General features: G+C 40.0%; 1 protein-coding gene across 1 annotated transcript in view; it reads right to left on the reverse strand.

Moving 5' to 3' along the window:
• Window positions 1–15,467: 15,467 nt before the first annotated feature.
• Window positions 15,468–16,746, reverse strand: part of LOC112155363 (pancreas transcription factor 1 subunit alpha) — a 3,225-nt gene continuing 1,946 nt past the window's right edge. The window contains exon 2 of the mRNA XM_024286929.2: window positions 15,468–16,026. Coding sequence (XP_024142697.1) covers window positions 15,989–16,026 — 38 coding nt within the window. The 3' untranslated portion in view covers window positions 15,468–15,988. The remainder of the gene's footprint in view (window positions 16,027–16,746) is intronic.

Genomic DNA, 16,746 nt, shown 5'->3' on the forward strand with positions numbered 1-16,746 from the left:
CTGTTCTGTTTATTTGTTTCTGTATAAACCCAAGACAGGAACAAATTCCAAACAGCATCAGTCTTCATGACAGAAAAGGAGCAGCGAGAAGAATAAAATTCTTATTTTATTTCTTCTCCTAAATCAACTCTTAGAGGGGGAAAAATAGACAATTCTTGAAACCTTTCCTGCCCACACTCACTTCTCAAATTTCTTTTGTAAAAATATTTCCTTAAATAAAAGTTTTTTGGAAAAACTTTCTGAACTTCCTGTTGGGAATTCCACATTTTTACCACAACAAGCTTAAAACTACATCTATCTTCCTTTGATTTTTATCTTCTGACCAAAGATGAAAAACCAAAAGAGGATGTTTATGGAGGCAGCAAATGTAGATAAAGGGACCTGATGTTGGAGTAGAGGATGAAGAAGACGGGGTGAGATGGAGGAAGCGGATTTCCTGCGGCGACTGGGGCTGGGTATCGCCAACAATTTCCAGATTTGATTAAGATTTTTTTTTTTTTTTTTTTTGATTCTTTAAATCCACTCAATTTGATTCAATTCAATTTTGAGTTTACAAATTTAGGCACATTTGTTTAGAATCACATTAATAATCTATATATGTTTTGAATATTTTTATATCAATCTGATAAAGTTCACAAACTGTAAAATGTATTAGGGACATTATAATGAGATTGTTAATAACATACAGTGTTACATGGATTCTCAAACGGAGGCACTCCAACAATTGCTGAGCTTCTCCTGGAGGGCTTTTCATTTTGGCCACTAGGTGGTGATCGCGCTATAACACTTTATTGAAGAAGAAGAAAATGTGAGCAAAAAAACGGTGTTTTAGACCACAAATGGTTACTTTAAAAATATATTTTATTGGAAATTTGAAAAATTCATGTCTGTGAGTTTATAAAGATGTTAATTTAGTTTCTTTACGTCGACTGAGCGTTAGCATTAGCTGTCCTATGGGAAACCTCATTATACATTAGCATCAAGCTAGCGGACTTTAGCTTTATGCGTTAGATCAATCTATACTTTTATGGATCAATTATTGATCTATTAAGCTTAGATCGATACATCGATTTTATTAGCCCTAGTGGCGACCCCTGAAGAGAAAAACCAAAAGGAAAAGATTTTTATCTTGTGAAGTAAAAACAAATAACCTCTCTAGCACATTTTAACTTTAAGTATCCCTGATGAAGTTTGTTGTTCCAATAAATCTTAAAATGTTGACTTAATATTTAATGCATTTGTATTTTCCCTATATTCAACTTGAATAAGTCATAAATTCAAGTTTTTCTAGAAGCTTTAAATACTTTCATGACTAATCATTAATACATTTTTCCTCCATTTATTTTGTTTGGATCGCTTAGCAAAAAGAAAAGAAAAGAAAAAGTGGTTTTCTCGGGGCAAAATTTTAAACAAAACAATAGATCTCTTTTGTTTTTCCCGTTTTTATTTTTTCTCACACTTTACAAAAAGTGCATTAAGCTTGAAAATGTACTTATAAAAAAACAGATAAAGACCCGCCTAAAAATAAAAAGTTGACAGAAAAATGAAAGTCCATGTCGAACATGAAAAAAAGTAAAACGTTGGATCAATTGGCAAAAATTCTGTAATTTGTTACATTTAAATTATTGGTTTTCATCAAAGGAAAGTTTTCAACTTAAGAATTAAATTTAATAAAAAGTAATACTTTTGAGTTTTTGTTAATTGATCCAATGTTTCCCTTTTTACAGTGAAGTTTTCTGGCTGGACTCCTAGAAAAGTCTCTGACAATGATCAGACTTCAGTGATCACACATTCAAGGCGACGGGACCTGGAGCGGAGCCCGACGCCTCCTGAATGTTTCACAGCTCCGCTCAAACCAACGTGGCCTGCAGTAAACCGGGCCCTGCTTTGTGTTCTGGCCTTCACTTACTGTCACTCTTTTTTCCCTCCAGAACCAGAGCTGCAATCCAGAGAGTGGCGTTCCTCAGCCTGGGCCTGGGCCTGAGGGATACATCTCCTTTATAAAGAAGGTAGTGTTTCACAAGTGCAAATATGAAAGTCAGCGTTGAAATGAGCGCAGGCACATTCACTAACTTTTCCTGATTATGACCTCTGAACCTCGGCTCAGCTGCAGGAGGCCTCGGCGCCCGGAGGGGGAAAGCTTCTGACTCGCAGAGAGCGATCCTGCTCAGCATCTGTGAGCGGCACTCCCTGTGCACACGCCACTCAGAAGACGAGGGGGGGGCTCTGGTAAGGCACTTTTCCACCCTCCCTTTATACTGCAGGCAACAATAAGCAAGCACCTGGCAAAGGAAACACATCAGGATGATGGGAGGCAGATCTGAGCTTAACACACCAAGAAAATCTTAACGACTCGTTGTACTTTTCTAACTTTTTTATGCAGTTCAACAATGTTTCAAAGTCTCACTCCGATCATCTTTTGATCTATTGTCAAAGCGTTCCTAGTCGTTAAATTATGAATAAGCCATTTTTAGCCAAAATTTTTAAAAAGTGTCATTTTCTCTGAACATTTCTGCAGGAGTTCAGTTGAATTTTGCCTCTGAGTTGTGGGCGGAGCTGTTATCTTATCATCCGTTTTACCTTCTCCCCCACTAGCTTACAGCCTCGACCTAACATTAGCGGTGCAACAAAAATGGTGAGCAACTTTGGAGCCATCCAGACGTACAGATTTGAGCCAGATGTCAACTCAGATGAGGAAAATGAAGATGTTCATGGATCTATTTGCCTACAAGTGGATGCATTGGAATGGATCAGAGCAGGGAGCTTGTGGCCCAATGACTGTAGCGCCTATGTCAAAGCTACACTGGAGGACCTGACCACAGTAAACAACATGGCCCCAGGATGGCACAAGAACATTCTTAACCAGAAGTCCTCCACCAAAGTTTGAATGAAGTTGACGCTCTTCCCCTTTGAAAAACATGGATACTGTGTTACGGTTACTATAGGGTAAGGGTTACGGTTTGGCTAAGGTTTATGGTTACAGTAAGGTGTATTGTTAGAGAAAGGATTACTGTTAGGGTAAGGTTAAGATCTATTTTATTACAAGTGAGTGCATCGGAATGGAACAGAGCAGGAAGCTCGTGGCCCAATGACTGTAGCACCAACGTCACAGCTACACAAGAGGACCTGGCCACAGAAAACAACATGGCCCCAAGGTAGCGCCAGAGCATCGTTAGCTGGAAGTCCTCCCCTTAAAAAAAACACAAGGTTAGGGTTTGGTTAAGGTTTACAGTCAGGGTAAGGTGTATGCTTAGGGTAAGGGTTATGGTTAGGAATCTTCCAGCATAAATACGCAAATTCCGCTTCTGGCAACAGTTGGGGGCATTTCTGCTTCTGGCTACTGATTAATTTAATGTTGTGTTTGGGCGCCATCTTGCCTGCAACAGGGCCCCTGTCCAGCTTCAAGGTGTCATGAATCTGTCCGCTGTCTCCCCCTCTGGTCATCAGTGAGATCCATCACCAGGACTAGCACTTCTTTGATCTCCACACTCTGCTTCCCATCATCCCCTTCTGTCACTACCAGAAGCCCCACAGCTGTTTTCCATCTGCAACCACTCACAGAAGTATTTAGACTCAGTGCGAAGTCTTGTTTGTGCCACTCTGCCTGCATCACTGAGTGTTCTCATCCTGACCTGATCTTTCCTCTGACCCTTTTGCTGCCTGCCCAGACCCTCGCCTGGACCCTGACCACTCTGGTGTTCTCTGATGCCCTCATGCTTGTGTTTGACCACTGCCTGCCTGACACCGATTTAGTTTTGTGGACTTTAAGCTGTCTTTCACTCCTGTTCTCCTGCTGCACAGCCATTTGCCCGTTTGTGACACATTTTTTCATCTATTCATGATTTAAAAGGAAGAAATACTCTGAAATTAAATTTAAGCTTAATTTTCTTTATATATGTCCTTCATTATCAGAAAAATACTACAAGAACCCCATTTTCATTTGAGTGGGTCTCTAAGGTTAAAGGTCATAAAACTGCACTTTTTTTGGTCATGTGACGTTTTTGAAAAATACTGACAGTATAACTTCCAAAGAAGCTCGTTAATCCCTTGTGGTTGATGATTCATCCATTGCTCACCAAATCCAGACGGATTCTTGGTGGCGATCAAGAAGAAGAACCTCTCCAAGAGAGGAATGACCTGCCGCTCACATCAAAGATGAGCCTCCATCATAACTCAGAGAGTCGGTAGGGGGGGGGGGGGGTTACACCTTCCAAAGCAGCTCCCCATGAGCCACATCCAGGGTCCACGCTACCTATAACAGCGGCAAACCCACATCCTCGTGACACGCTCTGCCATCAGCCTCAGGATCAGCCTCCAAATCAGCTCGGGCATCAGCGACTGACTGAGAGACGACAAGTGCGGTGGAGGAGTGATGAGAGACAGAGAGCAGGTTTGGCTGGAAAAAAGCAGCCGAAATGCAGAAGTGTGTGATGATTCACAAAAAGGCTTTGATCTGACGGACAGGTCACAGATTTGTGAGGGAAGTTATGAGTTTTTTTGTTTCTCAGATATATTTTAGTGAACACGTGCGCAGCATGACGGCTCACCTGGCTGCTTTGGATCATGTGTCTGTAACCAGTTCGTCCTAATTCCATACTGATGAACACTCCTGCATGTATTCAGATGAACTGAAGATGTCCAACTACACTAGATTTGGACAAAATTAGTTTATCAGTGGCAGTAAAATCATCTACAAAGCAATATTTTGTCAAAACACTCAGATATATGTATACTTTTCACTATTATCTGCAGGAATAAACTTACTAGTATGAGATTGGATGCAAAAATCATCATCCATTAAGGCTGGGTGACACTGAGCATTTGGGTATTGATCCTATAACGATCAATAAAGCTAGTATCAATACCAATATTGATATTTTTTTTGTAAATGCTGTGGATGTGACATCAACCTCGAAATCCTAATTGTTTTTAATTGCTGTGAATGTTTTTGGGGAGTTTTCCTTCTTTTTTCATTATTTGATAAACATACAAACAGAATTAGGACAATATTTTCTTTTTATAAACTTCTAAACGTCTTGAAATTAAATAAAAAGTGAAGAATAGAAGACAACAAACCAAAAGAAACAAGTTATTATGATACAAAATAAATCAGGATGTTTAACAATACAATCTTTTTTGTAGATAAAGTTTCAAACAGGAGTGTAAATATCGATATCTGTGGGCCAGCATCGACCCAATACTGATACCACCTATAAATATTTTGGATCTATCCGCACTTTCATCCATCAAAAAGCTACAGCTGGTTTCTTTTTCCTCTGAGGTGCTGGGGTGAGATATCCTGAGTTATATGACACACCAAGTCATATGGATAACAAAAAAATGGAATTAGATTTAGATTTGAGAGGAAAAAACACTTTGAGTTGATTTTAACAATAACTGGAGATTTTGCAGCTGAACTGAGTTGAAACTTTATTAAAAATCAAAATGTACAAATGGTGGTACAAAACTGGAAAAGCCTTAATCGGTCCAATAGTATATAAAAAGGCATTTACTTTATTTCTAAGACATGTAATTGTTGTTGTGTCTTTTCCAGAATTAAAACATTTAGATTTTGGTGCTTCTTGTTTTTACTTGTTTTGTTAGTGAAGAGAATGCTTGTGACTTCTGCTTTGAGACAAAGAATTTGATTAAACCCTCGTCAGTTCAACCAGGTAACCACTAGGTGGCTTCTCACACTTTAAAGTAAAATTGTCCACATTTTTGACAGAAATTAAAAAAAAGTTTAAGCTTCAGTCATGGTATAAAACATTTTTTAAGGTGATTTTTTTTCTTATTTAAAGGCCAAATTAGAATTTCTCCCATAACCCTCCAACTGTAGGGACATTTGGAGCCGTAGATGTGTCTGAAATTGTTTTTTTAAGGGAAGGAGGGTGATCCACAGTGTGCTGTGCTGCAGAGGAGAAACACGTTTCTGCAAGGATGCATTCTGAAGTACAGAAGTTTACATTTAAATGTAAGTAATTCTATTTTTAAAGTTATTTGACTGATGTTCTTATGTATTTTCTAAGTTCTGGCAGCATTGATGACCAGCGACTGTTGATGATGTCATCGAGGGTTACCACGACTGAATTTGAGGACACTATTTTTCCTTAACTCTCCATTTGGAAGGTTAAATGTAGAAGTAGGGAGAAGCTACAGGACTAGGGGTAGAATTTGGGTTCAGCTACAGTTTTATTTTATACTGAAGCCAGAGATTGGAGTATTCAATATTGTAAAAAAAAATCGTATTTGTGTCGTAGAAAATACAGTGGGCGGGCCACAATTTCCCAGCTCCGCCCCATTCCGATGCATCTACTTCTAGACGACTATATCCATGTACGTCTTCATTTTCCGACTGAGCTGCATCTGGTTCAGAACTGCAAGGCTGGATAGCTCCAATGATGCTGCCATTTCTGTTGCATGTGGGGCTGTAAACTAGCGGGAGAGCATAAAAGCATGGATGATGGACTTACTACTGTCTACTACCGTTCTGCAGAAACTATGTCTAAGAAAAGAATATTTTTGGGGGTAAAATCCGCATAACCACCGGGAACTCTTTTACAATAGAACAAAACATGAATGAAGTGGATCTTTCATGCAATGTTTGCAATTTATGTCCAGTTTTTCAAAGCTTTAAAATGTCAAACACTTGGCTTTATTGGATCTGATTGTGTTATTCAAGTTTAAAAATTGTAGTTTTTTTGTTTTTGAGAAAAAATGCAAAACTTTGTGTCTTCTTCCTCGGACTTTCCTGCAGACATCATGCTCTTTTGCACTCTACTTCCCCCACAGGTAGAAAAGGGAATTGCATATTTTCTGTCAGTAAATTGTAAAAATTTGTGAGTTAATCCATTCATCTGTCTGCTGAATCCTGCGCAGGGTTACGGGGTCGCTGTCCTAGCTGCTGTTGGGTGAAGGCGAGGTACACTCTGAACAGGTCAACAATCTGTCGCAGGACAATATGTGAGTTAACAAATGGATGAATTGCATCTTTATTTAGGATTTTTGTATGATTTTCTTGAACTATTTGTTTTATTTCTAATGTGGTTCCCAGCAAATTTTTAAATTTGTAAAACTTTCCCAAAGGAGTTTTTCCATTTGATTTATCTCAGTGTTGCAATGCCAAACAAGAAACTAATGACTTGTTTTTGTAAAAAGAGGGGAGAAAAAAAAGCAGATCTTTTTGTTGCGTTTTGTCATCCTTTTTCTTGTTTGTTTTCTCCAGAGTGCTGAAATCTTTGGGAAGAAGTGGGCGATGCCACGAGTTTGACACAAACAACATGCACGTCTGTTTTATTGCGCAGCTCCGTTCCAGTAAACGCCGAAAAATGTGACTCACAACAGATTCTGCAAAACGGGCAGACAGCATCCCTGCATTTCCAGAGAACGTTGTCATTATGTAACTTCAGAGGGGAACAAAGGGGGTGGGGGGTCCACTGCCGCCGCCACCGCCGCCGCCGCTGCTGCTGAGATTGTTCCTCGTTCTCAAAGTGACAGGACTGCTGGTATCAGTGAGAGTTACATTTGGGGGTATAAAACCGGGGCTGAACTCATGAAGCCGGCTCTTTGTAACTGTAAGACCCCCCCAATTCATTCATACATCCACACCTCTCCGCCCTTCAGCCCCGGGGCCGATGACAGGGAGTTTCTGAAATTGCATTAGGGGCCCTTTCATAAAAGTTTCACTTGCCAGTGTGTAACAGCTTGAAGCGTTTAGGTTTGTTTAACACGATGCAGGCCCGCAGCGCCGCGCTTTGTCTGCTCTGTGGAAAAGGGGGGCAAAAAATGCCAAAGAGCCCCCACTGTCAGAGTTAAAATTCGTAGAGGAGGAGATACGCTCACAAACCCAATACCTGTTCCTGCCCCGCTGCCCTGTGGAGTTATGGCCGTCCATCGAGAGGGCTCGGCTTTGAAGTGGGGTTTTACACCCCCGAGAGGAGAAACCTCTGTGATCTACGGCCCATCGTCCATTCCAGGAGCATGCTGGATCTGTTAGGCAAGCTGCCCCCACCTCCAGAAAAATAAAAACAGCAAACGGCAGGTGGATTTGGTTTGACGACACGGATCGATCAGCAGACTCCGTCCAAACGGACCGCTTTTTTTGTCCTCGGTGAACCCAACTGAGTTGGTTTCACTGCAGCTGTTTATTTGATCACCTTGCCCCCACCCCGTCCCAGTATAAAGCAGCTCGTGCTAAATCCCCTCAGTCAACGCAGGAGCTCCTCACAGACCTGACAGTTACAAAAAACAGCGTTACCAGAGCAATTATGTCGGCTATAACACAATTATATTCATTATGCATGTACCACTTCCAGAATTTGAACTTTAACCGGTCGGAGCTGAGGGGGGGTGGTGGTGGAGTAAATTTGCCGAACAAATGACAAGAGAGGCGGCACACTCTGGTGCCGAGGGGGCCGGCCTCCTGCACAAATAAGGCGGCGTAATTAGGGCTGCACTTGTGACCCTGGTGCCAAGGTTAGCATAAGGGTGGCTTGTTGCAGCCAGGTGGCCCGGCCGGGCCCGGCCACGGCCACGGCGGGGCTGGAGGGAGCCCAGGCCGTCTGGGTAAACAGGAGTGGTGTTTGCGCCTCTGATTGAGCTGCGGGTTGAAGATCCCCGGATGTCAACATTGACAGTCTGATGTCAGCTCTTCACCGTCAGCTGTGTCAGCATCTCTCTGAGGAGCACTTTCTTTTAATCCCATTAAAGCAGTCAAATAAGCTGAGGGGGCCGTCCTGTTGTTTTCTCTCTGCGGCGGGTGTTTGTGTGGTCTGATCTTCGAAGGAAATTGATGAAAGTTGTTTTTACGTCTACAGTCATATATCCCAAATTGCGACCTAAAAGCAAGTTTTTTAGCAAATTCGGCAGATGGGCACTCGGTGGCATTTGTAATAGCTAAGAAGAATATGATGATTTAAAAGTGGATAAGCAGTCTGGGTTCCTCACACCAGGAGAAGAGTTCTAAAGAGTTCTCTGCCCCTATGGTGGGAAGACTTTGGTCAGGTATCCCAAAATGCAACTGAGAAGCGACGTAAATACATTTGGAATCAGGAGGTGGCAGTTGCATTTTTATACACCCTGCAGGTGGTCACTGAGATTTTGCAATTTTACGGTGATCGGATACATTTTTGCCACACAGGCACATTTGAAGGTCACCCGGTAGCAATCCAGAGTCAGGCAGGAATGCAGCTGTGCGATAATGAACTGATAGGAGGAAATCTAAAGACTCTAACATTGTCTGATGATCGGTTGATTTCAGACTGCCACCCCGCTGCCACTATGCTGCCGTCCCACTGCCACCGTCAGATTGTTAGAAGTGGTGTGGTAGCAGTGTGGGGGCTTGACGAGGGTTGTTGCGATGACCAGACATCAATCTGACGATCCCGGACACCGTGGGTCCAAATCAGGAGACGGTGTTGATGCTGTACAAAACTAATCATGGCGTTGATAGAACCACAGCGACTCAGAGACCTACGTATTGACGAATTGTGGTTGATGCCGAGGAGAACATCATGTAGACAGAACATTGTAGTTTCTTGGGGGATGTTGCTTATCCTTCCATCTTCTTCCGCTCATCCGGGACCGGGTCATGGGGGCAGCAGTCTAAGCAAAGATGCCCAGACTTCCCTCTCCCCGGTCACTTCCACCGGCTCCTGTGAGGGGACCCCGAGGCGTTCCCGGGCCAGCTGAGAGACATAGTCTGTCCTGGGTCTTCTCCAGGGTTTTCATATAAGACTCAGACTGCATCGTATTGCCTAAAAGTTAGTTGAACCCATTATTTATCAATTTGTGGACCATGTATCGAGATGTGTATCGAATCATGTAAAAAGAAAGATACATACCCCTTCTAAAAAGTGGACTTAACCACAATCTGGACATCACAAAAAAACAACAAGAATCATTACAGGAAGTAAATATTCATCAGGACCACCATTTAGTCACTTAAAAATACTAAAATTTAGTGACCTAGTTGAATACAACATTCCCAAATGTATGTACCAAGATAAGATATGAAGTTAAATTCAATAAGCGACAAAGTCATACTGACATGAAATATTCAGAAAACTAAGATCTGGAACAAAGGCATTGAAGAGATTGATTTCAATAAACAGATGGGATAAACTGGACAGAGACGCTAAATATATTAAATCAACTACTCCCTTTAAAAGTATTATTAAAAATGAGACACTACACAAATATAGACAGTATGTAGAATTATTTATTAAGGAAAATTCAGTTATAAAACTTAAATAGATGATACTACTGAACCTTGTGTAGGTAAATAGAATTTTTTATGTTATAAATGTTTAAATAAAAATAAGAAAAATATTTTTCCTTGAAAAGATTTCAAGGGATAAAATTTTAAGTCCACTTGCTGTGACTCAAGACAACACCACCTGGATGAACAAGAACCTTCACCCACATTTTGAGGCTTGTTCTTGTGCAGAAAGTGTTTGATGAGAAAAGCAGGTGAGGTATTTAACCAAAGTTTCACAGCCATTAAACGGCCAACATGCTGTGCTGCCATGGTTACACAAACCAAAAAGCTGGTCTGAATTTTATTGGCGGGGGGATTTATAGTAATCAGAGGTTTGTGCATTTAGGATGCTGAGAAGAAACTAATGAGTCTGGAAGGATAAAAACGAGATGAGAACAGGTTTGGATTTTGGGGGATACTGTGTGGCTTTTCTATGCAGATGATGCTGAATAGGTGGACATCCGTTGAGAAACTTTAGCACAAAAAATGTTCCATTATGTTGAAATAAAAACACAATAAATCCGGATTTATGGATTGAAAAAATATGATTAATATTCTTGCTCTGATTGATAATCAAAGTTTGGATTACGTGTTAAAATCTCATTGTGGATTTTTTTTTCAAATTAGAAACAATTTCTGCGAATCAACAACTTTGTTTAATTGAATCTTTATCATCTGTAAAAAAAATCTAATGGTATTTTTAGACATTTTTAAGCTAAATTTCTTGTAGTATTTTATTTTGAAAATAGATTTTCAGAAACAGGAAACTTTAAAATGCTAACTTCAGATCGATTTGTGAAAATATTGTCTGATTTATAACCGTGATCTCAGAAAAGTTGGGGACCTCTAGTTTAGAGCACGTCTGGGACCATATAATCGAACGTCACCCCCAAGTGACCTGTAGCACTTACAGAATAGTGAAGACAGAATATCATCACCCCGGGCTCCCACGGCAACCGTTACATCCCACCTTTACGATCTGGCCTCTAAATCCATTTTCGTTCAAATATTCGCCGGACGCCAGAGCTGAGTTGCAGCTCTTTTTGTGAAGTTGGGGCTATTAACGACCTAAATCGTAATAAATGGCGGCTTATCGCGTGAACCTACGTGAGTTCGGAGTTTTGCGAAGTCGGTAGCAGAGACCGCAGCCAATAGGAGTCATCTAGACTTCTCCTGCGTCACACCTGAGCTGTAACGGTCGCAGTGAGGAGCATGAGATGTTGCTGCTATTGGAGCAAATGTTGGAAATCTTCTCTATTATTTTCCTAATTTTGGGAGTCATGAAAATAGTCTTTTTTCTCAAAGAACATATGTAAGTAAAATACAGACCAAATGGGAAAAATCCCTCACTTATTAGTAGTTTGAAAATTTTTCAATATTGTATTTTTAAGCAGCAAATTTCAGATAAAACACAAAAAAAAGATCAGATAGAACACTCCTCCGTATTTTTTTCTTTTAGCAATAAACCTCAATTATTCATGAGTACAAAAAGAGAAAAATAACCGTTCAAAACAAAGCTAAAGCTTGTCAAAAGGGATTTATTGGAAGTGCAGCCGGTTTTCCTGCTGAAAGCTCTTCTCACTTTGATCCTGAAATGATGGAGGACGCAGGACTGTAAAATCACTGTTGGGTTGCTGTCTTCCCCTCTCCCCCTCTGACTCCAGCTCTTCATGCATTCATCAATGCGTGTTTGACGGCAAATGTTTGGTTTTGCAGCAAACAGATATATTTTATTGGTGGAATGATACTGATAAGTCGACGCTGCAGATTTGCGCGGCTGATTTATGACCTCTGAACGGAGCTGTTTTCCATCTTCTTTCATGCAACGCTGCAGGATGTGATGGAATCGTTTTATTTACGAATGCAAAGCCAAGACTCCAGAGTTACCCCGACGCGGTAAACACACCTGCCATCTGACAGCAGGGCAGCCTCACAGTGTTTGTGCCGGATGTTAAATCAATAAACCACCTCAATGCAAGAAGGCAGCTTGATGCAGTCCACAGACTCTTACTCATCCTGGCTTCCAGAAGTTTCCGCTTGCTGGATGAATTATGCCTCATGTGAATGGTATTCTGGGCTGCTTCTGGTGAGCAGGGATCCAAATGTAGTGCAAAGAAACAGCAAAAAGATCAAAAACAAGTTCATGTTTAAGTTTTATATTCAAGGTGGTCTGAATTATTAGTGGATGAAGGTTGCAGATTGTTTAAAGTTGAAGATTATTCAAAAGAGTTTTAATCTTATCAGTTATTTTTTATTAAAAATCTAACTCTTTTGGATCTCTTAGGGAAAAAAAAAGATATACTGTCAAATAATTTTGACAAATTCATCTTGACTTTTGGGATTCTTTGTGACCGCACCGACTGACCTGAATCCAGGTTATATTCTTTCTGTTAACCAACTCTATATGAACCCAGATTATTTCTAATTTTGTTTAATTATTCTGAACAAAAACATTTATTAATAACCCAATTCGATTAAAAAAATGTATTTTTTTTAACATGTTTTCTGATGATAGAGGACACAAATAAAGAAAAATGTAGCTAAAAATCACATTTCTGAGTATTTATTTTGTACAAATCGTTGTGAATTAGGAGCAGACAAAAAAAAGCAGTTTGAGTGTATTTTCTATGTAGAAAATGCGCTTGGTCCGTGCATGTCTTTGTTTTTCTCATCTGAGCTGGAATCTGAATTAAAACTGTATAGTTAGATAGCTCCTATATTGCTTGTAATTTTTGTTGCAGCGCTCATGTTAGGTTTGTGGCGTGAAAGGCTGTAAACCAGTGGGAGAGAGTGTAAACAGAAAGCTCTTATGGTTCACATGATTAGGAGACGGGGTTAATCCTTAATCCCGCCCACAACTCAGAGGTGAAATACAAAAAATACGTTCTAGAAAACGACTGTTTTTGGGTTTTGGCTAAAACTGGTATTTCAATAAGGAATATGATTAAAGATTCATGTCCATAGTCTTTGGGGGGAGATTACGTCTTTATCCTGGTGGGATAAACTTGGACAATAGATATAAAACTCCTAGAGTCCAGACGGTGATGGTGGTAGAGGCCAGTTCATGACATCGCATGGTTCAGGTGCACAATGGGGTGGAGGAGGGCTGGCTAAACCATCTGGAATGTAGAGATAAACGTCCATGAATTTAAGAGCAGAAATGTGATTGGTTGAGAAAAGAAGGCGGGGAATTCAGCTATTAGTTCTCCATTTTTAGCAACACATTCTCACTCCTAACTCATTATGTATTGACATTTGGTTAAGGACCCCTTCGTTTTGGGTGTCCCCAACTCAATGTTTTTTTAAAATGCTGGCTGTTCCCATTAAATCACAGGTCCTCAACCTCTGGGCCACGAATCATAACGGGTCCAGTTCTGGAACGCTGAGCGCACCGGTACCCTAAAGCCTCGTTTCCACTGAGCAGTAAAGTACGATCTGGTCGGGTTGGGAACACTATTTTGAGAATTTCCATTGTAAAATGAACTAATTAAACAGTACCGACCCGTACCTCTTGATGGCCTCCATTGGCTGTAGGTCCATAGAAAAGGGAACGGGTCGGTAGGGGCGGACCCGCTGTAGCCAGTTGTCAATTGGCAGAACGTGATGATGACATTAGAAAGCACCAATAAAGTGCTAAGCTAGCGGTTCAGTTTTCCTCTTGATGGCGGTATTCTTCTTAGCCAACTGCAATCTTCTTTCAAACAAAGTTAGGAACAAAGGACCAACAATATGGCGCTCAGTCAATCCGAGTCCAGTAGATACAATGTAATCAGTTAAGTGACCAAGACCGGGATCAACCACAGAAAATGGGCCTCAGAAAATGGCTCAGTAGCCCTCTCTTGTGGCCAAATTTGGTCCTGAAGTGGTGAACCAGGATCCCGAGCCATCGACCGGACAGAAAACCGGGCGACTTAATTAATCGCCCGTTGACTTGAATGGGTGTCAATCTTTGCAGTGGGTATGGTGGGCTTTGCACTCAAGTGCCCGGTCCTTTACATGATAAAAAGCCCAACTTGGATGGGTTCACCATAACCTGTCTGGGGCAGATTCCGGCAGTGCCATGACCCCAAAAGAAAATGGAAAAATAGCAAAAAAAAGCAAAGCTAACTCGGAGCAAAAGTAGCAATAGTTGAAAAGAAAAAGAAAGAAAAATTTGAAAAAGAAAGAGTGTTGGCTATTCTGATTCTACTGACATTTGATTTATTTATTTATTTATTTTATTGCTGCATCAGTCAGCTGCCAGTTAGCCTACTTTAGCTCTGAGTTAGCGTAGCTGTTTTGGTTCCGTTATTCTATTATTATCAATCAATTTTGACAGACTTGAAATTTTTTTTTTTTTTTTACAACAAATTAATGGAGTGGTGTGTCTGCTACTCCTGTTTGGGGTTTTTTCCACCACTTCAGGTAGAAAAAAAAACTATGCATTGTTTATGCAATAAGCTGCTATCGCCAGACAATCACAAAATGCAGTCGGATATTGCTGTAATTTTATCTGTTTTATTCCATTTTTTATGGCTGTCTAGTTAGTTTTCCAGTTTCAGGATCAAATTCTGAAAACTTTTTATTTTAATTTATTAATTAAACCTCAATGTGCAATTTGCACAATAAATGATGGGGACTTGATGACAAACTTCCTATTCAAGACGATGAAAAGTCGTATTCAAAACAGACACGTTAAACGCAAAAAAAAGTAAATGTGGTTTTCATGCTTATCTGCAAAGTTATGCAAACAGGATTGTTTTTGTGCACTAAGTTATCTTTATGAATATGTTTCTTTTTGACCAATTCCTTACCTAATAAAATTCCCTCGCAACTCCATAACCCCTAGCAGGCTAAATAGTCGGGGGATGATCCATGGTATTGGGTATTAATACAATTCAGACAGATGCTTACTATTTTGTTTCTTTTTAAAAACACAAAATAAATATGAACATTTTATGAAACTTATTTATGAATCCCCTCTGTTCTAATAATGACAACTTGGATGATTTAAAATAAATACATGTACTTTTATTTTTATAATGACAAATCACTAAAGCCCAATGCATTGTGGTCTTTTTTTGCTAATCTAGTGAACATCAATGCTCTTTTTTTAAAGAGGCTTCTGGGAAATTTTTTAGGGCAGGATTTTGGATTTAAACACCCCTAAAATTGGCTAAAACCCTAAATAGTGCACAAAGTGGTTAGGAAATTCTGACAAAACCAGGCTTAGATGTGAGATTTTGTTTATTATCAAACAACAGATGAGCAAATTTGATCAAAATAATAAATAAACAACAACAAATCAGAGAGCTTTTGGTGAAACAAACAGAAGTCGACTCTCATGTTACAAAACAGCAGCTGACATGCTCAGAAACGTCGCAGCGATCTGCTTCTCACGGACTTCATCTCATTTGCATCATTAAGACTCTTTTTAACACATCGACTCGCAGCCGCATGAGGAGTCCAGAAAGCACTTCAGTGCAGAAGTATGAGCCTTCAACAAGTCCATTCAGCTTCACTGAGACAAGGGCCGTCTCTGAGCGGAAAGCCGGGCCAACTCTCAGTCCTCGCCATGCCGCTCAAACAATGCCTCTCAATTACTCGCCAACGAGAAGGCTGAATATTAAAATCTGGTAGCAGAAAAGGCCGGGAGAGTCTGGGGTTTGTGACCTGGTGAGAAGTCTGCAGATGTAGATCAGCAGGCGCAGCGCCCACCTCCTTACTCCGTCTTCACACTCTTCCCCTCGTTTAATCCCACTTTATCCAAGAAAGGCGGGCGGTCAGATCTGTCGGCGTGGAGCAAAAGAGACAGGATCACTGCAAACATCTGAATGAGGCTTGCATACGAGAAGAAGCAGGAAAAGTCAGGGAGGATTCAGATCCTCATCATCAAGTTAAAGGAAGCAGGAGAAACACACAACAGACTGCTTAGAGGGATGTTTGATCAGGATTTCTCCTTTAACAGTTAATAATAGTCATGTTTTAGAGAGAAATGTTTTAAAAATGAATAATTCTTTTGTTTTCCTTTTACTAAACTTATGAAAAAAGATATTTTAAGCCAATTCCTCACTAACAATTTTTTTAAGGTTATTCAACTATAACTTCATATAGAAATTTCCAGCTTAGTTAAACAGAATTCGGTTAAAAAAATCCTGCAGGAAATGTTTTTATTGTAACCAAAAAAAACAAAAAACAAAAAAAAATCATGCTATTTTGTCATCAACATGGATTTTCTACCATTCTACAAATCCAAACTCAAAACTCACCTGTTTAAATTTACTTTTCAACTCTGACTTTACTATTTATTCTTCTGTCAGTTGTTTCCTTTTGTGCTTTTACTCTGTATTCTTAGTGATTTTATTGATTTTTGCTTTTAACTACCAGTATGTACAGTGTCCTTAAATTTTAAGACAGGTACTTCAAAATAAGAAATATTATTAATCTTAAAATTATTATTACTATTAATCAATTTTTTTTAGATGTGCATCTGAACTCCTTCAAAATAA

Source organism: Oryzias melastigma, linkage group LG21, assembly GCF_002922805.2.
Source record: "Oryzias melastigma strain HK-1 linkage group LG21, ASM292280v2, whole genome shotgun sequence".
Classification (NCBI taxonomy): domain Eukaryota; kingdom Metazoa; phylum Chordata; class Actinopteri; order Beloniformes; family Adrianichthyidae; genus Oryzias; species Oryzias melastigma.